Below are 26,009 nucleotides of genomic sequence, written 5' to 3' on the forward strand. Positions count from 1 at the left end.
TTCACTTGAAAACATAAGAAAGTGGTTTCACACGAAAAAGAGATCAGAGAAAATGTAGCCAAACACTATATTGGAAAAAAGTATAATAAAGTTCTGTGAACAAATTTTAAAATGTTCTTTTTCTGGATTTTGTGAGTCTGTAGCATTTGTCATCTTTTTAAAATTTACAATTTCTTGTGATTTGTTCTCATTCTAAATAGTCTCTTTCTTTCATGATTTTGAATTTTTCTTTAAAAGCCTGCCTCCAAAACTGCATATGTTTTAGGCTCCACAAAACCTGAATCACCCCAACTAAGTTGGGATGGTGTATTAGTTTTGTATAGCTGCTTTAACAAATTACCGCAAACTTAGAGGCTTCAACAACACAAATTTATTACCTTACAGGTGTATAGATCAGAATCCAATGCAGGTCTTATTGGGCCACAGTCAGTAGCAGCAGTGCTGTATTCTTTCTGCAGGCTCTTGGGAATAATGTTTTCCTTACCTTTTCCAGCTTCCGAAGACTGTCCACTCTTCTTGGCTTGTGACCCCCTTCCTTCATCTTCAAAGACAGTAACGATGGTCAAGTCCTCCTCACATCTCATCACTCTGACCTTCAGAATTCACATCTCCCTGACTGACTCCCCTGTCTCCCTCTTCACTTTTAAAGACGTCTGTGACTACTCTGGGCCAACCTGGGTAATCAAAGATAGCCTCCCTACTTTAAGGTCAAATGATTAATAACTGTAATGCCATCCACAGTCTTAATTCCCTTTTGCTGTGTAACATATGCACATTATTCTTCTGCCTACCACAGAGGTGCAAACCTGGACCACTGTGCACAGGGCTTCTCTACATTCATACCTACTCCCAAAGGATGAAGCTATCCACAGAAGGGGGATAAGGCAGGGTGTGCACTGAAGAGAGGAAGAAAGAGAGGAGACAGGGAGAGAAAGAGTGAAAGGGAGAACTCACAAGCCCTGGTAACACCGATCCCCTGACTCTACCCTGTTCTTCCTTGCCATTCTGCTTGAGCAAGCTTGAGTTCATTTGCTGTCACTTGCCACCAGCAGAGTCCTGATTAATAATACAATCATTGATTGAGAGTCTACTGTATGGCAAACACTGTAAAACATTTCACATGCACTTGAGTCTTTTTAATTCTCATAACCACCCTGCAAACTATTGGTTTTTCCTTTTTAAAAATGAATAAGCTGGAGTTCCTGTCGTGGCGCAGCAGAAAGTAATCCGACTAGGAACCATGAGGTTGCAGGTTTGATCCCTGGCCTCGCTCAGTGGGTTAAGGATCCTGTGTTGCTGTGAGCTGTGGTATAGGTCGAAGACGCGGCTTGGGATCCCGCATTGCTGTGGCTCTGGCGTAGGCCAGTGACTACAGCTCCGATTTGACCCCTAGCCTGGGAACCTCCATATATCACAGGAGCAGCCCCAGAAAAGGCAGAAAAAAAAATTAATAATAAGCTAAGGCTCTATGGAGTGAAGTACTTTGCCCCAGGTCTCCTACCACAATTCAAACCTATGTCTGTCCAATGATTTAAAAAGACTTTATAGACAGAATCTGGACCCCCTCTTCTGTGCATCTTTTCCTTATAGAATTCCTCCCTAACCTTCTGTCCTGTGGTTCTTCAGCCACAAAGAAGACAGGTTTTCTATTGGGGCTTGAGCTGTTCCTAACCAGGGCCTGACTCAAGCTAGCAGACACAAAAACAAGAAACTCGGTGCCATTCTTTTCTTCCAGAGTCAGCACCTGGCTGGTCTCTCTCCAGTGCCCCTCTTCTGCCCTCCAAATCTGTGTGACTATCTGCCTTCTAGACATGCCCATTTGAACATCTCAAATCCGGGATCCAGGGCTGAACTCTTAGTCCCAAAATACACTGTTCCCTCTGAATTTCGTATCTTAATGGATATCACAACTATCTAAGCCAAACACAGGGCAGGTATGCTTAACTTCTTCACTCCCTAACCTACCAAATCCTATTGACTCTCTCTCCTGAATACTTCAGTTTTTCCTGTTGAACCGAATTATCTTAGTCCACAGTTCACTTTTTTTTTTGGTCTTTTTGCCATTTCTTGGGCCGCTCCCAAAGCATATGGGGGTTCCCAGGCTAGGGGTCTAATCGGAGCTGTAGCCACCGGCCTATACCACAGCCACAGCAACGCAGGATCCGAGCCGCGTCTGCAACCTACACCACAGCTCATGGCAACGCCGGATTGTTAACCGACTGAGCAAGGGCAGGGATCAAACCCGCAATCTCATGGTTCCTAGTCGGATTCGTTAACCACTGCGCCACGATGGGAACTCCCGCAGTTCACTTCTTTTGCATTCTTTGCCAATAATTATTGCAACATTCTTAACTCTCTCCCTATTTTTCAGTTTATCCCCTTTCTGTCTTTTCCTTACACCATGACCAAAGTGATCTTTCTGAAATATACGTATTTGCTCACATGACTCCCCTGCTTAAAATCTTCTAGTAGCGCATTGACTCCAGGAAAGCATGCCAGTTGTTTGGTTGGATAGTCACAATCTCTGCCTGCCCCTCTAGCCTTTAACTATTCCTCCACCCACAGTCCTCCAACACCGTCCACACACTAGTCTCTCTATTGAGACATCCTTTCCTCCACCATCCAACTAATACCTAATTATTCCTCAAAAAAAGTCAGAATTTACCTCTTTGAAAAGAACTTTATTTCTGTTGTTGTTGTTGTTTTGTCTTTTCAGGGCTGCACCTGCGGCATATGGAAGTTCCCAGGCCAGGGGTCAAATCAGAGCTACAGCTGCCAGCCTACACCACAGCCACAGCAACACGGGATCCTTAACCCACTGAGCAAGGCCAAGGATCAAACTGGAAACATCATGGTTCCTAGTCAGATTCGTTTCCACTGCGCCATGACGGGAACTCCCTGAAGAGAATTTTCTGACATGCCTTTAGTTATGCCATAGCACTTATGATGCTGCCTTGTTTTTAACTTTGCTGTCTCCTCACTAGGTGAAGAGCTTCATGAAGGATAAGATTCCCTTTTCAATATCTGTGTTCCCAGAGCTTAGGACACTGGTTGATGTGTATTAGATTCTCCATAAATATCTGCTGAACAAATAAGTGAAACAAAGCGTTTAAACAGTGGAAGAGTAGCCATACTGTTAATATATTTTGTGGATACATCTACCCTAGACTTTTCTCTAAAGAATTTTAATTCTCCTGACTTTCCCTTTTAATCTCTTTGGTGAACCTCTCGGGGGGAAAAAAATCTCTCCAAGTTTCTCACACTGCATTGAACTGGAACTGACTATCCCTGAAGCAAGTATATCACTCTTGGGTCTTTCCACTACACTGACCATCAAGGTGACTGAGTGATCTGAAAGTCTTTTTCATAATTTTGATAGTAAAAGGAACTCAGTATGCCAAAAGCATGTCCTCAGAATTGCCAAATTTTCTTAATAATAACTGGGAAGGGCACTCATATTTTCCATTTACCTAAGAGTTCTTTGTGAATATGATCACTCTCACTCATTTTGGTTAGAAATATGTGAACTTACAAGTTCACAAAGTAAGAAACTCATCTATTTTGAAAGAGGCATAGCAAGAAAAAAACTTAAAGGAAAATTTAAAATATTCTGGACATTCCTAATATGAGATAAATGTCTACTCTCAAAAGTAATATGGACCATAATGGGGTGAAATAGTAAAAATTTGAATCAAAGGCAAGAGGTAGCTTTAGAACTCTACCAAGTACACAATTCACCTCTTTCATCAGAGAAAACTAACGGCAATATTGGGAATCACTCAACTTTTCTTGCAATAGGAGAGTAAGAAACCATGGGGTATGGTAAATTGGGCAGCTCCTTAACTTTAGTGAGAAACTATTCAGTAAAGAATGTTATGGAGTTCCCGTCGTGGCTCAGTGGTTAATGAATCCAACTAGGAACCATGAGGTTGCAAGTTCAATCCTAGGCCTCACCTAGGATCTGGGCATTGCCCTGAGCTATGGTGTAAGTTTCAGACGCAGCTAGGATCTGGCATTGCTGTGGCTCTGGCGTGGGCCGGTGGCTACAGGTCCTATTCTACTTCTAGCCTGGAAACCTCCATGTGCCTAGGGTACAGCCCTAGAAAAGACAAAAAGACCAAAAAAAAAAAAAAGTTATCATTTCAACCTGTATCAAGATGAAATGGCACATAGGAATGGAATATATGCAAAGAATTTAACATTTTCAAGGTAATTTGGGATGGAAGAAAAGTTTTATTAATAAGCAGAAGTAGCAACCTAAACCCAAACTGGGCTTAAGATTAAAAAACAATGTATGAAGAATTTTTCCTAAGGTGCTTTGCAGCATTATGCCACCTGAGGGCAGCAAAGATTTTAAAACATTTTCACCATGTGTTTCTGCTGAACAAAAAAATTCTCAAATTTTTTTCAATGAACATTTATTGAGCACTGTTAATGTTTTATGGACAAGCAGCTGTAATAAACTACAAAGATAAAACATAATCCCTAGCCTTGGTGACTGAGCTCAAAGTCAGATGGGAGAGGCCTTAGCACACTGCAAAGATTGTCATTTTTTGAATTAATTACTGGCCTTGGGTACAAGCATATCTAATCTATCCTTGACAGTGGTTCTCTAAGTTGGTCCAGGCTCTTGAGACTCTGAATCCCTTGTGGGGTTGGTTGAAGTCAAAACTTCTTTCACTGTAATACTAACATGTTTGTGCTTTGGTCACTTTCATTTGTTCTTGTATGTACAATGGAGTTTTCCAGAGGCTTTGTGACATGTGATAAACTTATTGCCCTACTGACCAATATAATGTGTTTTTTTGTTGTTGTTTTAGAAATTTCTAAGTAGTTAGTTTAGGGTATAAACTCATGCATTTTCAGAAATGAACTCAGTTCTCTGTTCTCCTACTGGGCTCTTGATAGTTATCTTCAGTTATACATGGTATGAGCTCTGCAGACATTATCTAGTAAATCGTGATTTTAAAGCCCACAAGTTTTTCTTATATTCCTGTGGAAACACTAAGTATACATTGATTTTTTTTTTCTTTTTATCTTTATAGGGCCACACCCACAGTATATGGAGGTTCCCAGGCTAGGGATCCAATCAGAGCTGTAGCCGCCGGCCTACGCCAGAGCCACATCAATGCCAGCCATATGAAGGAGGGAGAAATGAGAGTTATGCGCCAAGGAATGCCAAGGATTGTTAGAAACCACCTGAAGCTAGCAAGAGACAAGGAGGAATCCTCCCCTAGAGACTTCAAGGAGTGTGTGGCCCTGTCGATACCTTGATTTCAGGCTTCTAGCCTCCAGAAATGACAGACAATAAGTTTCTGCTGTTAAAAGCCACCTAGTTTGCGGTACTTTGTTAGAACAGACCTATGAAACTACTACAAATATTTTTAACATAGCTGTGATGAACTCTTTAAAAGCCAAAATTGTTTCAGCTTTTCAAAACTGGGAAGGAAAAAGACGTTGAAGCATCTTACAGGGTTATGTATTGCACCAACTGGAAAAACCCACACTTTAGCTGAGAGGCATTTAATTTAAAGCCCTGATACAAATGACACTACAGAATGCCTGAAAAATCAGTAAAGAAACCACTAGAGTGCATTTTCCAATGATACGGTAATTTGTTAAATTAAAATTTTAGTTGAGAACGTGAAGACTGAGTTAACAGCTTATCTTCAAAATTGTACTTGCTTGCAAACGGATGAATCTATAGATATAGCTGTACTTGCTGTTTTGCTTATAGTCATCTGGTATCAACACCAATTATCAAAGAGTATCTTCTTTTATGTGAAACACTGTCAACAAACAACAGTGGTGCTGAAATTGTCAAAGCATTGACTTCTTTAAATCACATAATTTATACTAGAACAACTGTGTTGACCATATGCATTAATGGTACTTTAGCATGAATTGAGGTGGAGGCATCAAACAGTATCAGTAATCATTGTATCTTTGACCCCCAGGGACTAATAGTAAAGGAAAAAAAAAATGTTCTGTATAAAACAGTAAAAGTTATTTTTGTTAGATTTCAACTCTTGAGTGTGTGGCCTTTCAATTTTCTGTATGATGTAATGTGACATACATCCATGGATAAATACCTCAGGTCATGTTTCTCATATTGTGCTACAAGGAAGCATGGGCAAGTAAATTACACAGAACATCTAATTTATGTTATTTATGACCTTGTAATGAGTCACAATGAAAAACGACAATTTTAAAAGCATGAGTTAACAAATTTCATTTATGTAAGACATACAGTCTAAGTCAAAAGGGCCACTACAGTTACCTAGGTCAAGATTTTCCCCAAAACAAAAAGTCCTTCATAACATCTATCCAAATTGGTCACCCAGCTCTTGCTTGACACTGCTCACTCCTCAAGCAAACCACTTTGTAAAAACTTCAGTAGAAAGCTGCTCAATTAGTGAGCTGAAATCTGCATCCCTTCCTTAACATCCTTGGTAGCTGCCCTTAAGGTGGCTCAACATAGTGGAGAAATCACATTTGAATTAGGAAATCAGAAGACCCCATTTATAAATTCAGTGTAACTTCATGCTAGCAGGGTGACTTTGGGCAAATTACTAACTTCCTTGAATTTCACCTTGTAAAAATGAAGCATACTAAACTCCAGCAAGTGGTACAAGGATCAGCAAATAATGTTTAAAACTACTTGGTAAACATAATGTTTATTCATGTAACACATTTATTTAGAAAAATACCTTGCTAGATTACTCTCCACTAAGCTGCACAGAAGAAAAATACTAACAAAAGGTAGGTTGCTGATTCTTGACTACATGCCGAGCTCTTATCATAACGGCTTTATAGTTTTGGGGGTTCTGTTAGTCTTGTCCCAAATTTTATGACAGCTCCAAATAATATCTCATTTCATACCTAACAAAATTGAGGCACACAGAGATTAGGTAACTTAACTAACATCACACAAAAACCACATAATTAATCCCTCTTTTTCTAACAGTTCTGCAAATACTTAAAGCCAGCTTTCCTGCCAGCTCTCTATTTGCCTTATCTTTTGTTCAGAGTAGCCTGGAGTAAAAACAATTGATCAATGGACTTTCTGAGACCCAAGAATACCTGCGTTAATCAGGTTCAACAAAACAAATACCCATGAAGAGCCACCTAGCCTGCACTGAGAGATATGCTAGGAAAATATACCTCTCTTCATAATTATCTCCAAGTCAAAAGGAACAGCTTGAAAACTTGCCAAAAGTTAGCAACTGCAATTTCAGCAAAACTCTTGTCTAGCAAATCAGTAGCTAAAACTCAAGGCAAAGAATCAGTATTACTGTAGAACTTTTCATTAAAGATGTATCTTCTAAAACAAATGTGATTTTTATTCTTTAACAGACACATTGGAACTGAACCATCCAAGTGACTACTGCCTCAAAGCAATGACATTAGTAGGCCCTGCTCTTCATAAGACTCAGGAGAGTGCTGGGCACATAGAAGGTGCTAAATGGGTCAATGGTTTGGGTGATGCTCCCAGTGCTTGGAGCATTTTTTGGAATTCTTATTTTGGTTATGTCCTCCAAAGTCAATACATATATTTATTTTATTTTATTTTTTTGTCTTTTTGCTATTTCTTTGGGCCGCTCCTGCGGCATATGGAGATTCCCAGGCTAGGGGTCGAATCGGAGCTGTAGCCGCCAGCCTACACCAGATCCACAGCAACGCGGGATCTGAGCCTCGTCTGCAACCTACACCACAGCTCACGGCAACGCCGGATCGTTAACCCACTGAGCAAAGGCAGGGACCAAACCTGCAACCTCATGGTTCCTAGTCAGGTTCGTTAACAACTGCGCCATGACGAGAACTCCCATATATTTATTTTAAAGAACCTTTGATAGTAGCACTGCTTGGCCTTAGAGGATACTGCTTAGCTACTTGTGAAAATCTTCCTTCCTCTCAATTGTGCAATAAACCACGGAAAGTGCATACAACATATGAAGAGTTTGAACACATCTTTTTTTTTTTGCCTCTTGTCTTTTTAAGGCTGCACTCGCAGCATATGAGGGTTTCCAGGCTAGGGGTAGAATCAGAGCTACAGCTGCCAGCCTATGCCAGAGCCACAGCAATGCCAGATCCGAGCGCGTCTGTGACCTACACCACAGCTCATGGCAACACTGGATCCATAACCCACTGAGCAAGGTCAGGGATCAAACCCGAAACCTCATGGATCCTAGTAGGATTCATTCCTGATGCGCCATAACAGGAACTCCTGAACACACTTTAAATGTAAATTCAATGTATTTCTAGAAATACCTAAAGCACCTATTCAAAGAGATTTTTTTAAACAAATCTTCAAGTACTGAGAATGTACCTAGGTATCTGTACAAAGAATCCAAAACAGGAGTTCCTGTTGTGGCTAAGTGGTAACAAATTCAACTAGTATCCATGAGGACGTGAGTTCAATTCCTGGCCTCACTCAGTGAGTTAAGGATCTGGCATTGCTGTGAGCTATGGTGCAGATTGCAGGGACAGCTCAGATTCCATGTTGTTGTGACTGTGGTGTAAGCCGGCAGTTGTAGCTTGGGAACATCCATATGCGACAGATGTGGCCCTAAAGAGCAGGAGAAAAAGAAAAAAGAACCTAGCTTACCTTCCCCAGACTTAGTTATCTATTAATTTAGATATTTAGGTGAAAAGACCATGACTTTTTTTTTTTTTTTTGGCTGCACCTGCAATCCTGGGCCAGGGATCGAACCACACCACAGCTGTAATCAGAGTCATAGCTTCAAATGCTGGATTCTTAACCCACTGAGTCAAGAGGAACTCCAAAAGATCATAACTCTTAAGGAAGGATGTCTTTTTGTCTCCTCATTCACATTTTGTTTACAGTAGTTGCCCAATAATTTTTTTCGATTACTTGCTTTTTAGGTATGGATTACTTTGAACAAAGAAGAGAGAAAAGGTGTACTTATTATAAGAGAAAAATCACTAATTAGAACCTTACTTTTGTAAGGTAATGACCTTGGAGAACTTCTCTTACGCAGGACAGACTCTTATTCAATCTTAGCACCAACATCTCAGTTAGTTTGCCTCTTTCATTACCAACATGTACTCTTCAGCCGAGATGACTCTTCACCTACTCCCTACTCGCACCAGAACAAAGCAGTTCCAAGTTTTCCCTCCTAACTTGTCCTTACAGTTTTAAGAAATCATACTTGAACTTTGGTGTTAAAGGGTTTTTAAAGCTCAAAAGACGAACACTTGAGTCTTAATGCTCCAGTTTCATTATCTTTGATGGCTCCCCATTTGGTCAACATAGTAAACAGGGTCCTTTACTTATACTGAACCCCATAAGGCTTCCTAAAGTCAGTAGCTGGCACAGGCCAATTCCTGAAATTTGCCTAAAATTCACTTGTGCCCTCTCTGTATGCCTGAAATTGCTATTTATTAAAACCAAACTATGACATCCTCTGGAAAGCCTCTTACCCTGTCCTTAACTAACCTCACACACAACACATACTTGAAAAACTCATTTGTTCTGTTTATCCTACAAAGCTGTGATCAATTTCAGCAAAGGGCTCATCTTTACTCTTTGTGATTTCAGCAGAGTTTGGTCTAGCAGGCTCTCATTTCATTAACTTTTACTATTTAACTTGGGAAGTTGCATACTCAAGAAATACTTACTACTGAAAGAAGTCACTAACCAAATTTGAAGTAAACTAGTAAAGTTTGCATCTCCACAGTTTTTCACTCTACTCTGGATCAGATCCTTTATCTTGTTGGATGACAGCAGGTTATTTGAACTTTGGAGCCAGTTTAAAACTGTAACTTTATCTCTAGTTAGGTCTGGTAGGGTTTCTCAGTACTTTGCTATGGCAACTTGTTCCTTATTCTTTTCTATCTATTTAGGGCCCATGTGCTACCTAAGGAGTGACTTAACTATACCATTTTCCAGCTTCACTAGCTGAGGAAGGGATTATCTTGTAATTCAGAACAAAGAGGATACTATTTTCTTCACCAACCACCAATCCCCTTCATCGCTTTAGAGAAAAGCTCTAATTTCCACAAAAGGTTTTACTTAAAGGCTCTTCCTTTAAAATAAATGGTCCATATATACTGTTGGCATAATCCAAGTGAGAATGAAAAAGACATTTTTCATGTTTATAAACAAAGTAGAGAATGTTGGCAGAGTAACAGAAGTCAGGAAAGTAATTATTCCACTTTTAAGGGAGAAAAGAGGAAAAGCTAGCCCTTTGGGTTTTAACTAAGGTTTCCCCATCTTCTCAAAACATGTTTCTATTTGTACTGCATTGATAAATTTGCATTTCTTTCAAAGATTCAGGATGCAATATATTTTATCCTATGTGGATATAATGCTACGGTCATCTTTTAAAAAGGAGAAAAGGAGTTCCCGTCATGGTGCAGTGGTTAACGAATCTGACTAGGAACCATGAAGTTGCGGGTTCGGTCCCTGCCCTTGCTCAGTGGGTTGGCGATCCGGCGTTTCCGTGAGCTGTGGTGTAGGTTGCAGACACGGCTCAGATCCAGCGTTGCTGTGGCTCTAGTGTAGGCTGGTGGCTGCAGCTCTGATTCGACCCCTAGCCTGGGAACCTCCATATGCCGCGGGAGCGGCCTAAGAAATAGCAAAAAGACAAAAAAATAAATAAATAATAAAAAAGGAGGAAAGATTTACTTAAAAGTATTGTGACAGCACAGGGTTCTATGCTCAGTATCTTGCAATAACTGATAATAGAAAATAATCTAGAAAAAATAATATACATACTTTGGGTATAGATATATACATCTGAATCATTTTGTATATACCTGAACACAACACATCGTAAACCAACCACTCTTCAATTAAAAAAAAAATTTTTTTTAATATTCTGCAAGATTGAAAAATCCTCCAGGTAATGGTGCAAAGATCAAATACCACAACCCAACTTCGGCTCAAGTTTCCAAAGATCTGGTTCTAAAAATTTAGAAGAGGGATCAGGAAACTACGGACCCCAAAAAAGGCCAGTTTCATGGTAACACAGAACACATTCATTCATTTACATATTATCTATGTCTGTTTTCATGAGAGCAAAGTTGAGTAGCTGCAATTATACGACCTAAAATATTTACCTGTCCTTTAGTCTACCAACACTCAATTTAGAAAAAAAACCTCCCAGAGTGAAAATACAGAATCTTAATAGGTGACATGAAGCCTCTATGCTTCTTTTTGGGAGTAAAGATGGTCCCTTTACACCCCATTTCTCAGAACCCAGGTCTTATCCATTCTGCCAAAGGACTCACTCTACAATTCACTTCACCAAAATAAAAAAATAAAAAATGTTAAACACTGTCAGAACTTTAAGTCCAAATTTGAGAGGAAAATACTAACTCCAAATAATTTTGTCTTTTGTCCTTTTAGGGCCACACCACGGTATATGGAGGTTCCCAAGCGAGGGGTCTAATCAGAGCTGCTGCTGCCAGCCTACACCAGAACCACAGCATCGCCACATCTGAGCCGCATCTGCAACCTACACCACAGCTCACAGCAACACCGGATCCTTAACCCACTGAGTGAGGCCAGGGATCGAACCCGCAACCTCATGGTTCCCAGTAGGATTCATTTCTGCTGCGCCACAACAGGAACTCCCAAATAATTTCATTTTTCACTTCACCTAATTAACTTCTGATAAAGCAACTACTATTATAGTACTCAGACTAACTGAAGGAAAATATCAGTTAATCAATTGCTAGTTTGCCCATTTCTCCAGTCATCTTAAGGCTATGACAACAAAAGTAAATTCACTATTAAAAAGACACTCAACATCTAAAAGGTCATTACAGATTTACAAACCTTTTAACACAAAAGTTGATACCTATAAATCTAATTTTCTCAGGTCATTAATGTCACCTAGACCTAGTGAGCTTGTTAAGTGATCTAGTGTCCTTTTAAGGTTAAACAACTTAAAAATTCTCTCTCTCATCACAATCCTCCTGCCCATTTTCTCCATTCATCTTAAACATCTCAGAAATAGGAAAAAACATTGAAAGAGAGTAGAGGTAGCAAGTCAAAACTCCAGGTCAGAATTGTAATTTCCACAAATATGACAGCTTGAGGCAATTCTATTTTTAAAGATTTGAAAGCAATGAAGCCCATCTTTGTAATTAGTTCACAAGAATATGATTTACCACTAAGTCTGATGATTACATTTCAGAAAACTGGTAAACTTCAAAGATTAAGTAAAATCAAGTTAATCAAACATAGTTCATAACTGAGCAAAACTAAAAGAAGCAGATGTGAAACAGGTTTTAGAGAACTCAACCAGCTAATTCACATTATACAATCATTTAGAATAGTTATTTTGTTCAAAAATACAATGTAATTTAAAAAAAAAAACATGTGATTGGGACCTCCTGTTGAATAATATGGTGTTAACAGTAGTTCAAAAGAAGTCACAATATCTACCTCTCAATTAGTGATACTCTATTATACAAAAGCCCTCCAATAAAGATATCCCTAAGTATATAAGCCAAAATAAAAATCTCAGCTTTAAGAAAAATTTCACAAAGTGCCTTTTCCAATCCAGATACCTAAATTCTAATGAAATTACATTTTAATAAAATACCTTTTATAAAGTTTTTGAGTAGGAGATTATGGATCCTCCACGTAGAATCTGATGTCAGGTTAAGGTTAACTGTTTGGGGAGGTTCAACAAGCTATTTGACATATTCCTAAATAAGTTTATAATATTTTTATATAATCATATTTTAACAACCATATATATAAACATTAATGAAAAAAAGTATGTTTAGATACCAGGCCCTTCAAAATACTGAATTTTAATTGGTTATCAAATCAATCTGATTATTTTTAACACTTCTATATTTATTTCAACTTCAAAATATATTTATGTAAATAAATTATTCTAATCCTTAATATAAAACAAGATACAGTTTTTGAAATGCTATTTTAAACCCATTACCATTAGAATTTTTGCTCATTACATGTCATTTTTTAAAAAGGCTGGGAAGAGGGGGATTAGTACTAAAAGAAAATGACTACAAAGGAAGGAACACCAAAAAACTTCACGGTGACGCAGATGCTTACTACCTCGATTGCAGCAATGGTTTCACAAAACGAAGATTATTAAATTCTATGATTTAAATATGTAGTTTATGCCAATTTATACAACAAAGTGTCTGTAAAAAAGAACCTGCTACAGACAAATTGAGTTCGAAGCAGTCAAAAGCTATTTTGTTTTCAGGTCTCCATGCCCTCGGTTTGTCAATTTCACACTAGCGTACAATTAAATGTTTTTCTAAGACTTGTAGGCTCCCTTTCAAACAATACAATACACACTCTACCAACTGCCCATATTTAGATGGTGAGTTAAAATTATGTTACGCTTTAACCATTTCATCAAAATGTATCTGTATGGCTCCATCCACTCAGGTGCCAAACCAGTTAATGCTGTCATTTAACACATAGAATATGTCATAGAATAACCATATATCATTGTACCTTACCATGCTAAATACATTCTGTAAACACACTCTATATCGTGATGTATGAAAACATCATAAACAAGTATTAACTGCTGGTAAATGGGATATAAGGCAAAAAAATAAAGTGTCTGAATAGGAAACAGAAGATGCCAGAGAGTAAAAACAAACAAACAAAAAAATACACACAATCTTTTCTAAAAGCTATTTAGAAAACACAATAAAGTAGACTTCAAACATAAACCAGTTCTCAGGTCCCTTCTAAATTGTGTTAGTAAATACAATTTGCACCTGGATATATTTTATTAATCTATTAACCAGATAGTACAGTCTAAGAGTCCCAAAGACATTCAACGTGTTATATAGAATTTCATGAAACGTTATTTTCAGGGTTCTCTTGTGGCTAATGCTATATTTTACTTGTAAGTGCCTGAACTGATTTGTGCCATAATTAAAGCCCATTTTAAAAGATAACTTTAAGATATATTTAATACTTTGTTACCACTCTAACTCATCCTAAATTTCATAGGGGTGAAGTTGTCTTTTGTTTATAAATTCCCCAATCACAATTCTCACGTGAACAAAAAAAGAAACTTGCTTTTAGTGAAGGCTGCAGAGACTGAGCAGAATTAGAGATAGAAACAGCAAAAATATGCAGCCTTCTGAGGAAAACATGATTTTAAAATCTTGAGGATTACCTCAATGTGACACAAAATCTAAAACATTTTTGCTTTAAGATTATGCTCTTTACAATCAGAATATATTATGGGAGTGGGGGGGGGGGGGAGCCAAAAGCAAACGTGAGTACACAAAACCAAAAATATCAAAATACAAAACACACAGAGTAAAATTATTCTTCTAGTCAGCAGCAAACAGAAATGATTCAAAATTATGTGCAAATGAAAAATAAAGTGGTTTTAACATTCGATTGTTTAATAAACTTGTTAAGCAGTTGATAATAAAAGGCTATTTTCCATAGCTTTCTTTTTCTAAACTCAAAAGGTAATCACCATCTTTAATAAAGTATAACTTTGTTTTAATAAGTGAATAAAGTACATTGTGTTTAGAGACCAATACCTTGAACACTACAGAGAACGACAATATTCTGAAAATCCAGTTTATTTTCCATGTTGTGGACAGATCCAGTCAGTGTGATCAGTTTTTCTGCATGTGTAATAATTTATCAAAATAAGTTTTCCCACAAGACTCTTTTCCATCAACTCTGAAAATCCTGGTCTGACAACATAACCAAATAGAGCTCTTGAAAATCACCTCTTAAAATTTGGAAGAAAGTGTGGCAAATCTTTCCTGGTAACATTTACTGAACTACAAATGGCTAAAGAGCAATTTACGTTTTAAAAGGTGACTAGTACAACAGTTGAGTTCAGGAAATTAATGTTTTAGTGCACTTTGCTCCAGTTTTAGCCAACATGCTACATTGTCCTTTTTTGGAAGGGGGAAGGGAAAGGGGCACACAAAGTGGACTTGAGGATTTCCATTGTACGAAAAAGATATGACTCTGCAAGCAAAACAGTGTAAGCTGCCTCTTTTTTCTTAAGACCTGGACATTTTAAGACAGAAGCTTTGCAAAACATTACACAATTTTTTATTATTAAATGAGAAAATCTCATTTGTTACATCGTCACATTGCTAGTCAGAGAAATGCTGCAGTGATGAAGAAAGTCAATGTTGGATCAACCAAAGTCCTCATTTCTACAACATTCATTTACAAAGAAATAATGTTCAACACAGCCCAACACAACATTCTTGGTTTTCTTCATATTGAAGTCCCCCCAAAAAAATCATCTTCTAATGGGGTATTTACTACATAAATTATAGTTCTTCATTTTTACAATTCACCCCAAACTGTATGAGAGATGTATCACACTAAAATTTCTAAAGCTGTTAGGAAATCCTTCACACATCGTCGTCATCTGATGTGTCACTGCTACTTGTCTCTGTGTCATCATTCTCAATAGTGGGTTTGAAAGTGCTGTTTTTCCAGGGTCCAAACTTGAAGTCACAGATCAGGCCATTTTTCAAAATACCATTTTTCCTCAGACCATTCTTCTGTAACTAAAATGTCAACAAAAATAAATTGAATAAGTAAACTATCCTCCAAGTGTTACTTACAAATTAAGAATGCTCTATTAAATGTAACCATGAATACAATAAGGGTAATAAATTTCATCCTACCCTAAAAACTCCATAGGTTGTGGTATCACATTTGAAAACCTAGTTAGATACAGGTAATTGATCCCACCAATCTAACAAAGTATTTCCTAAGAATATGCCATCACCTTTGGAAGAACTGCATTTACCATCTATGAAACCACTATTAAAAAAGAAAAATTACTGTATAGTACTAGTCTAGTGAAGGGAGCACAGATTTTGGATGCAGACAGAGTAAGTATGAATTCTAACTCTGTCACTTGTTAAGGAATTAACCTTTCTAAATTTTCATTTATTTAATGAAAACTGTTAATAAAATTCTTTAGATGCTGCCTACAATATAATCAGCAACCATTAAGCTATGGTGTTATTTTTAATTATTCTGACCTAAGTGGACCATTACCATATCTCACAATCCAATTTATTCATACTTTGCAGAATACCTAAAATACAAAGTATTCCAGTAAGCAGTATTCAAGTAAGGTATACACAAAGTAACAAAATCAAATAGAGGCCTTTGCTTAACCACAGAGATTAAGAAATCAAAAAATAATAATAAATCTATTTCTGAAAAGGAGAAATCAGAACTGAAGGGTTATTAAGGCAAGCATGTAATAAGTTAAGTCCAAAGAGCACATGAGGGAGGGGTTTAGCCCAAATAAGAAACAATTTAAAAGATACTAAATCATAAAAATATACACTCTAATCTAGCCTTTTGAATTTCTTCCATGAAAAACGTTTGAGACTCTGATAATTTTTATCAAAATCTCTACATATAAATTTCTATAAGACCAAATCCAGCTATATAAATTAATATTTGGAACTATCTATACATTTCACAGTCTAGAGGATTTTTTTAAATCATGAAGATTAGGACAAGATCCAAACCAAAGAGCCACTTACAGGATAGTTAATTTTATTACAGACCTTAATAACTACAAATAACAGGTCCAAGGTCTTAGCTCTCAATTTTTTCTTTTTCCCCCTCCCTATTTAACTCTCCATTTTCCATAGCAGATTTTCTATTCTACCTCAATACTAAAATTTAGGCTACCTCCCTTCACTTTGAAAAAATGATCTCCCCACCATCTTTATTGAGAAAAACAAAAGCCATGTTCTCAGTCTCTGGTATTCTTAGCTACTACAGCGATGTTTAAAAACATACCTTGTCTCTATTTTAAAGGTACACCTTTCTAATCCCTCCAAATTGTATCCTTGCTTCACATGGTTTATCACCCAGTACCACCTTATCTTAAAATCAGCTGTGGAGAATTATGATTAAAAAAAAAAAAAACCTGATCTATATCTCCGATTTCTCTAAATGCCTGCACTGTCTCCAAGGGAGGCTGATAGACAAGAGACTGACTCCTAAAACCAGCTCCTCCTTCTGCATTCCTTCTCTAACAACAATATAATTATCAGTTCATAGGTTAAAATTTTAAAACCCTGTTGATTCTATTTCAGATCTTAGGTTCATCATCAAGACCATGTTTTGGAGTTCCTTAGTGGCTTAGCGGGTTAAGGATCTGGCATCATCACTGCTATGGCACAGGTTTGATCCCTGGCCCAGGAATTTCTACATGCAGTGACTATGGCCAAAAAAAAAAAAAAAAATCATGTTTTACTGTCATCTCTCTACTTTTAGGCCCACATTTACCTCTTCCCTAATTATTACAATTTATTTCCAACTAATCATCCTGAATTCTAATCTTCCAAATTACATCTCCAATATATGCTTACACTATACTTATACTTCTGCAAGTAGCAATGGTTTCACATAACTGAAAAACCTCATAAGGTTTCCTATCATAAAACACAATCTATATTCCTGATGCAGCATACAAAGGCCTTCATAATATAACCACAATGTATTTTTTTAACCTTTTGTCATGGTTAAAGGCACATGCTATGATAGAAGTCAGACAAACTTGGGCTCAACTTTCAGCCCCACTACTGATAAACTGCATACCTAAAGGTCATACAACAACCACTATGAGCCTTAGTTTTGTCATCTACATGACTAGGAGTATTACCTACTTCATATAAATACTATAAAAATGCCCTTAGCACAATACCTAGAGGGGATCAAGAGCTCATACAACATTACTTACAATTACGGAGGCCACATAATTTATCATTTAAACTAGGGCACTTCTGAGAATGAAAGCAACATATGCCATTAGTAACTACAGCAAAATTAACGTGGATAAACTGGGACTCTACAAGGGAAACCAGGACTTAGACTCATCCTATTACTGTTATCACGATCTCTCATTAAAAACTTTCTACCCCATGCTCTTGCCATTCTGAAGCTCAGCATACCCTAAACTCTTACTTTTGCCTTTGTTCACTCCTTACACCAAGAATGCCATTCCCTCATCTTACCTGACAAAGGCAATTCAAATTCAACTCAACTATGCCTTTCTGGATCACTGCAACTGGAATTAAACCTCTAGATTGACCACCAGAGTGTAAATTTTACATGGGCAAAGATTTTTGTATTTTCCTAGCATTCAAAGAAACATTTGATGAATCTGCATTACACTGTCTCTCCTACCCTCATCTTAAACATTTTGAAAAACTGCTATCACATTGTTTTATATAGGAGTCTATCTATCTTCGTCAAACTACAGCACTAAAAAGAAGCTCGTCTCTATAATTCTAAAATCTTGGTCACAGTGAACATAATAAATGTTTGCTGAATTTTAAAAAAAGGGAATTTAAACTCAGATTCTCAACGGGTACAATATAAATACTTTCATAAACAGCACCAGGCCTTAATGACTTTTCAGACATCCCATCATTAATATAAATATATCCATGCCTTTATCATTCGTTGTTTAAAAATATACATTATTCTTACATGCCATTGCTCTCCAACCAGCAGTGTGCACAAAATTTTTATATCAGTTCATCGTTTTATTATTGATAGGGTTTTATCTACCTGTCCCAGTCATAACAAGGCTTTAAAATCAATTATCTTGGTCAGACAATGTTATGCTTTCCTTGGACTACCTTATGGTAATGACAACAAGTGGGTTTCTATAGATGCCTTTCTTCAGACTCAAAATAAATCCTTCAGAGATACACAAAATGGTGAATCCATATAAAGGACTACTAGTCACCAAACACAGGCAAGTTTCAAAAGTATGAAAGCAACCAGATCTAAAATACAGCCATACAACATCTATGAGATGTAGTAAAAGCAGTTCTCAGAGGGAAGTTCATAGCAATACAGGCCTTCTTCAAAAATAAGAAAAATCTCAAATAAACAACCTAATCTATCACCTAACAGGATCAGAAAAACAAGAACAAACAAAACCTAAAGTCAGGAGAAGGAAGGAAATAATAAAGATCATAAAGGAAATAAATAAAGAGATTTAAATAAAACAAAAAACCTCTATTCAAAGAGTTGGTTATTTGAATAGATAAATAAAACTGACAGACAAGAGAAAGGACCCAAATAAAGAAAATAAGAAATGAAAGAGAAGGCGTTCCTGTTGTGGCTCAGCAGGTTAAGAACACAACAACATAGTGTCTATGAAGATGTGGATTTGATCCCCGTCCTCACTTAATGGGTTAAGGATCCGGTGTTGCCATGGCTGTGGTGTAGGCTGGCAGCTGCAGCTCCAATTCAACCTCTAGCCCAGGAACTTCCCTATGCCACAGGTGAGGGGAAGAGGAAGGGAAGAAAAGGAAAGAAAAAGAAGGGAAGGGAAGGGAAAGGAAAGGGGAGAAATTGCAACAGATAAAACAGAGGAAAAAAGAAACTACAAAGAGGATACTATGAATAATATGCCAACAAATGGGACAACCTAGAAGAAACACAAGTTCTAGAAACATAAAGCCCACTAAAACTGAATCAAGAAGAAAGAGATAATATGAAAGATCATGGAGTTCCCATCGTGGCACAGTGGTTAACAAATTCAACTAGGAACCATGAGGTTGTGGATTCCATCCCTGGCCTTACTCAGTGGGTTAAGGATCCGATGTTGCCATGAGCTGTGGTGTACGTCGCAGCCACAGCTCGGATCCCACATTGCTGTGGCTCTGACATAGGCCGGTGGCTGTAGCTCTGACTGGACCCCTAGCTTGGGAACCTCCATATACCTCAGAAGTGGCCCTAAAAAAGGCAAAAAGACAAAAAAAAAAGAAAGAAAGAAAAAGAAAGATCACTAGAAGTGAAATAGCATCTGTAATTTTAAAAAATTCCCTATGAACAAAAGTCCAGGACCAGATGGCTTCCCAGGTGAATTCTACCAAACATACAAAGAAGAATTTATAACTGATCTTTCTCAAACTCTTCCAAAAGATTCAACAGGAAGGAACATTCCCAAAAACATTCTATGAAGCCACCGTCATTCTGATACTAAAACCAGACAATGATACTACAAAAAAAGAAAATTACAGGACAATAATGCTGATGAATATAGATGCAAAAATTTTCAATTAATTAGCAAACTGAATCCAACAACACATAATAAAGATCATACACCACAACCAAGCTGCATTCATCCCAGAGCCAAAAGGTTGGTTCAACAGACACAAATCAAGCAAAGTGATATATCAAATCAAGCAAAGAAAAAGATAAAAAAACCACATGATCATCTCAACAAACGCATAAAAAAAGCATTTGATAAAAATTAACATATATTCATTCGGAGTTCCCATCGTGGCTCAGTTGTTAATGAGTTCAACTAGGAACCATGAGGTTGCAGGTTCCATCCCTGGCCTTGCTCAGGGGCTTAAGGATCCGGCATTGCTGTGAGCTGTGGTGTAGGTCACAGACGCGGCTCGGATCCCACGTTGCTGTGGCTCTGGCGTAGGCCAGCATCTACAGCTCCAATTTGACTCCTAGCCTGGGAACCTCCATATGCCATGGGAGCAGTCCAAGAAATGGCAAAAAAAGGAGTTCCCGTCGTGGCGCAGTGGTTAACGAATCCGACTAGGAACCATGAGGTTGCGGGTTCGGTCCCTGTCCTCGCTCAGTGGGTTAAGGATCCGGCGTTGCCGTGAGCTGTGGTGTAGGTTGCAGATGTGGCTCGGATCCCGAGTTGCTATGGCTCTGGCATAGGCCGGCGGCTATGGCTCCGATTCGACCCCTAGTCTGGGAACCTCCATGTGCCGCGGGAGCGGCCCAAGAAATGGCAAAAAGACAAAAAAAAAAAGAAAGAAAGAAGAGAAAGAAGAGAAAGAAGAGAAAGAAGAGAAAGAAAGAAAGAAAGAAAGAAAGAAAGAAAGAAAGAAAGAAAGAAAGAAAGGGCAAAAAAAGAAAAATAATAACATATATTCATGATAAAAATTCTTAGCAGAGAGCTTATAGATGGGATACTATCTCAACCTAATAAAAACTATTTATGACAAACCCACAGCCAGTATAATAAAAGAAAACTTGAAAGCCTTCCTGCTAAAATCAGAAACAAGACAAGGATGCTTACTCTGTATTCAACTTAATACTTCTATTCAACATAGTATTGTTAAGTCCTAGATATGGCAATCAAACAAGAAAAGAATAAAAGCTATACAGTTAGAAGGGCAAAAGATAAAATTTTCATTATATGTACATGACATGATACTATGATATATAGAAAACCCTAAAGATTCCACACAAAAACTACTAGAACTAATAAATTCGGGAGTTCCCATTTTGGCACAGTGGAAACAAATCTGACTAGTATCCATGAGGATGTGGGTTCTATTCCTGCCTGGCCTCACTTAGTGGATTAAAGATCCAGCACTGCTGTCAGCTGTGGTGTAGGTAGCAGATGCAGCTCGGATCCTGAGTTGCTGTGGCAGTGGTATATGTCAGCAGCTGTAGCTCAGATTTGAGCCCTCGCCTGTGAACTTTCACAGGCCACAAGTGCGGCCCTTATTAAAAAACAACAACAACAACAACAAACAAAAAACACAAAAAACTGCATCCAAAAGAAACTCAGAAATATATCTGACCAAGGAGGTAAAAATGTATATACCAAGAACTATACAACATTGCTAAAGAAAATGGTAGATGATTCAAAGAAATGGAAAGATAGCTTATTCTTTTGGATTAGAAAAATTAATATTGGTAAAATGGCCACACTACCCAAAGCAATCTATAGACTTAATGTGATCCGTATCAAATTACCCATGACATTTGTCACAGAACCAGAACAAATAATCCAAAAATTTATAAGGAACCATAAAGATACAGTTACAGAGGCAATCCTGAGAAAAAAAATTAAAAAAGGAGGCATAACCCTCCCAGAACTCAAACAATACTGCAAAGCTACAGTATTCAAAACAGCATGGTATTTGCACAAAAACATATAAAGAGCAATGGAACAGGATAGAACTTAGAAACAAAACCACACACCTATGGTCAATTCATCTTTGACAAACAAAGCAAGAATATATACAACAGAGGAAAGACAGTCTCTTCAGCAAATGCTGCTGGGGAAGTTGGACAGCCAGCCACATGTAAATCAATTAAATTAAAACACACCCTCACAGCATATACAAAAATAAATTCAAAATGGCTTAAAGACTTAAACATAAGACATGGCACCATAAAACTCCTAGGAAATAAACTGTGCCAATGTCTTCTTAGGTCAGTCTCCCAAGGCAACAAAAAGGAAAGCAAAAATAAACAAACAGGACCTAATCTAACTTGTAAGCTTTTGCAGAGAAGGAAACCATAAACAAAATGAAAATACAACCTATAGACCAGGAGAAAATATTTGCAAATGATGCTACCAATAAGGCTTAATTTTCAAAATAAAAAAAATAGCCCATACAACTCAATAACAAAAAAACCCAAACAACCCAATCAACCCAATCGAAAAATGGGCTGAAAACTTAATTATGCATTTCTCCAAAGAAGACATATAAATGGCCAACAGGCAATTAGAACATCATCTAATTATCAAACAATACTGAGATATCACCACGCCTGGTCAGAATGGCCATCACTAAAAAGTCTACAAATAACAAATGAGAAAAGGGGGCCCTTTTACATCATTGGCAGGAATATAAACTAATGCAGCCACTACACTACAGGAACCAGTACCAAAGATCCTCAAAAAACTAAAAAGAGAGTTATCATACGATCTTGCAATTCCAATCCTGGGCATCTATCTGGACAAAACTGTAATTCAAAATGATACATGCATGCCAATGTCCATTGCAGCACTATTTATAAGAGCCAGGACACAGAAGCAACCTATGTATCCCTCAACAGAGGAATGTACATATACAAAGGAATATTACTCCACTACTAAAAGGGAATGAAATAATGCCATTTGCAAAAACATGGATGGGAGTTCCCATTGTGGTTCAGTGAGTAACAAACCCTACTAGTATCCATGAGCATTTGGGTTTGATCCCTGGCCTCATGGGTTAAGGTTCTGATAGAGCTCTGAGCTGTTGTGTGAGTCACAGACATAGTTCAGATCCCACGTTGCTGTGGCGTAGGCCCACAGCTGCAGCTCTGATTCACCCTAGCCAGGAACTTGCAAATGCCACATATGCAGCCCTATTAAAAAAAAAAAAAAAGACCTAGAGATTATCATACTAAGTAAAATAGTCAGAGAAAAAGACAAATATGAGATCACTAATATGTGGAATCTAAAACGATGACACAGCTGAACTAATTTATAAAATACAAACAGACTCACTAACTTTGAAAAGAAACTTAGGGTTACTAAAGGGGAAAGGTTGGGAGGAATAAATTTAGGAGTTTGGGATTAACATACCAACTATATATAAAACAGATAACCAACAAGGACCTAACATAGAGCACAGGTAATTGCTTAATATTTTGTAATAACCTATATGGGAAAAAAGCTGATATATGTATAAGTGAATCACTTTACTGCACATCTGAAACTAATACATTGTAAAATCAACTTTACTCCAAGATATAAAAATTACATTTAAAAAAGAGAAAATAATTCTATTTATAATAGCGTTAAAAAGAATAAAACATTTAGGAATAAATATAAGGAATAAACTTAACCAAAGAGGCAAAAAACGAATTCCTGTCATGGCTCAACAGTAACGAATCCAACCACTATCCATAAGGACACAGGTTCGATCCCTGGCCTTGCTCAGTGGGTTAAAGGATCCGGTGTTGCTGTGAGCTGTGGTGCAGACATGGCTCAGATCCCGAGTGGCTGTGGCTGTGGCACTGGCCAGCAGCTATGTATGGTTCTGATTCAACCCCTAGTCAGGGAACTTCCATACGCCGCAGCTGAGGCCCTAAAAAGACAAGAAGCAAAAGACTTCTACAATGACAATTAGAAAACACCACTGAAACAAATTTTAAAAACATCAATAAATAGAAAGACATTCCACACTCATGGATTATAAGACTTAAAAGACTGTTAAAATGCAAATATTATCCAAAACAATATATAGATTCAATGGAATCCCTATCAAAATCCTATAGACATTTTTTGTGGAAACAAAAAAACCCATCCTAAATTTATATGGGATCTCAAAGGATTCCAAACAACAGCCAAAACAATCTCTGAAAAGAACAAAGTTGGCAGTTTCACACTTGCTGATTTCAAAACATATTTACAAAGCTACAGTAATCCAAACAATGTGGCACTGGCATGAAAACAGACCTAAAAGGGAGTTCCCTGGCAGTTCAGCAGGTTAAGGTTAAGGCTATTGTCACATCAGTGGCTAGGGTCACTGCTGTGGCAAAGGTTCAATCCCTAGCCCAGGTATTTCCACATGTCATGGGTATGGCCAGAACTTTAAACTGAAAAAAGACCTAAGAAACCAATGAAGTTGATAGTCCAGAAACAAACCCTTGCATATACAAATGACTGACAGGGATGCCAAGACCATTCAATTGAGACAGACAGTCTTTTTCAACAAATGGTATAGGGAGAAAAGAATGAGAAATGAGAGGATCAGCAGGAAGTAGCCAAAGCTGTTGCCACCCTGTACCCTGTCAGACTTGGGGAAAGATAAAACAGAGGTGGGGATTTAAAACTAAGTCCTAAAACTGAGTTTATGATTAACATCTATATCCAAAATTATTACCTTTCTTGCCCAACACCTGATCTCAAGACTGAGGAGAATCACAAGAAAAGGGTGGAATGTAACCCAGCTATGCCCTGTGGGGCTCCTAGGCACACAAGCCTTTCTTTGTCCTTCATTTCTTTATTTTTAGAGAATAAGCTTTAGCCTCTATGACCTTCCCTGAGTTCCAAAGGACAGTTGCTAATTCAAAAAGGGATGGGATGCAGAGACCAGGGAGGAGCAATGTAGCCTTGGGGCAGGAGCCTGGTTCCTCAAGGAATATACATATCTTTGAGTTTTTCCATAGAATTAAAACCCTCAACAAATGGAAGAACTCCTTGATGATGCATTCTTTGTTCCAGGAAGAAGGACCACCAGAACCAATCCTGGGGCCACTAAACACCAGCTCTGAAAGGCAATGCAAGCCTGATTGTACCCTGATCCTTATTTCATTCCTCAAACTATGAAATCATCTCCTAACTCCTTCCAAGGGGTGGACAGTCTTTAAGGTATTAGCTTGCTATGGCCCCCTTTGCCTGGCAAAGCAATAAAGCTACGAGAGAGAGGAGAGAGGAGAGAGGAGAGGAGAGGAGAGAGAAGAGGAGAGAAGAGAAGAGGAGAGGAGAGGAGAAGGGCACCACTGGAGGAAATGTAAAATGGTATGGCTACTATGGAAAAAAATACGGCAGTTCCTCAGAAAGTCTAAATAGATGATTAGTTCTCATTTTGGCCTGACTAATATCCATGAGGATGTGGACAGGTTCAGTTCCTGGGGCCGCTCAGTGAGTTATGAACCTGGCGTTGCCATGAGCTTCAGTGTACATAGCAGATAAGGCTTGGATCTGGTGCTGCTGTGGCTGTGGCACAGGCCAGCAGCTGCAGCTCCAATCTGACCCCTAGCCAGGAAACTTCCATATGCTCAGGGTCCAGCCATTTAAAAAAAAAAAAGAAGAAGAAGAAGAATAAAAATAGATAACCAAATGATTCAGCAATTCCACTTCTAGGTCTATAGCTGGAAGAATTGAAAACAGGGACTCTATAAACATCTATAGAGTTTACAGCTATTATAGACTATCTATATATATGTTATCTTCAGATAGATAATAAACATCTATACACCCATGTTCATAGTAGAATTATTTATAACAGTCAAAAGATGGAAGCAACCCAAGTCACTATTAATGAATGAATAATAAAATGTGGTATATACATACAATAGAATATTTTTCAGCCTTTAAAAGAAAGGAAATAGTGACACATGCTATATAGCTACACCTTGTGGACATTATACTAAGTGAAATAAACCAGCCCACCAAGAACAAATTCTGTATGATCACTTCCACGAGGAGCCTAAAGTAAAGTAGTCAAGT

The 26,009-nt window shown here is 37.8% G+C and overlaps 1 protein-coding gene across 3 annotated transcripts in view; it reads right to left on the reverse strand.

Annotated features, from left to right (window-relative positions):
• Window positions 1-14,558: 14,558 nt before the first annotated feature.
• The window catches only part of GPBP1 (GC-rich promoter binding protein 1), an 80,106-nt gene continuing 68,655 nt past the window's right edge, over window positions 14,559-26,009 (reverse strand). For all 3 annotated transcript variants that reach the window (XM_047757475.1, XM_047757395.1, XM_047757319.1), the window contains one exon: window positions 14,559-15,531. In XM_047757475.1, coding sequence (XP_047613431.1) covers window positions 15,373-15,531 — 159 coding nt within the window. In that variant the 3' untranslated portion in view covers window positions 14,559-15,372. The remainder of the gene's footprint in view (window positions 15,532-26,009) is intronic.

Source organism: Phacochoerus africanus, chromosome 1 (assembly GCF_016906955.1).
Source record: "Phacochoerus africanus isolate WHEZ1 chromosome 1, ROS_Pafr_v1, whole genome shotgun sequence".
Classification (NCBI taxonomy): Eukaryota; Metazoa; Chordata; class Mammalia; order Artiodactyla; family Suidae; genus Phacochoerus; species Phacochoerus africanus.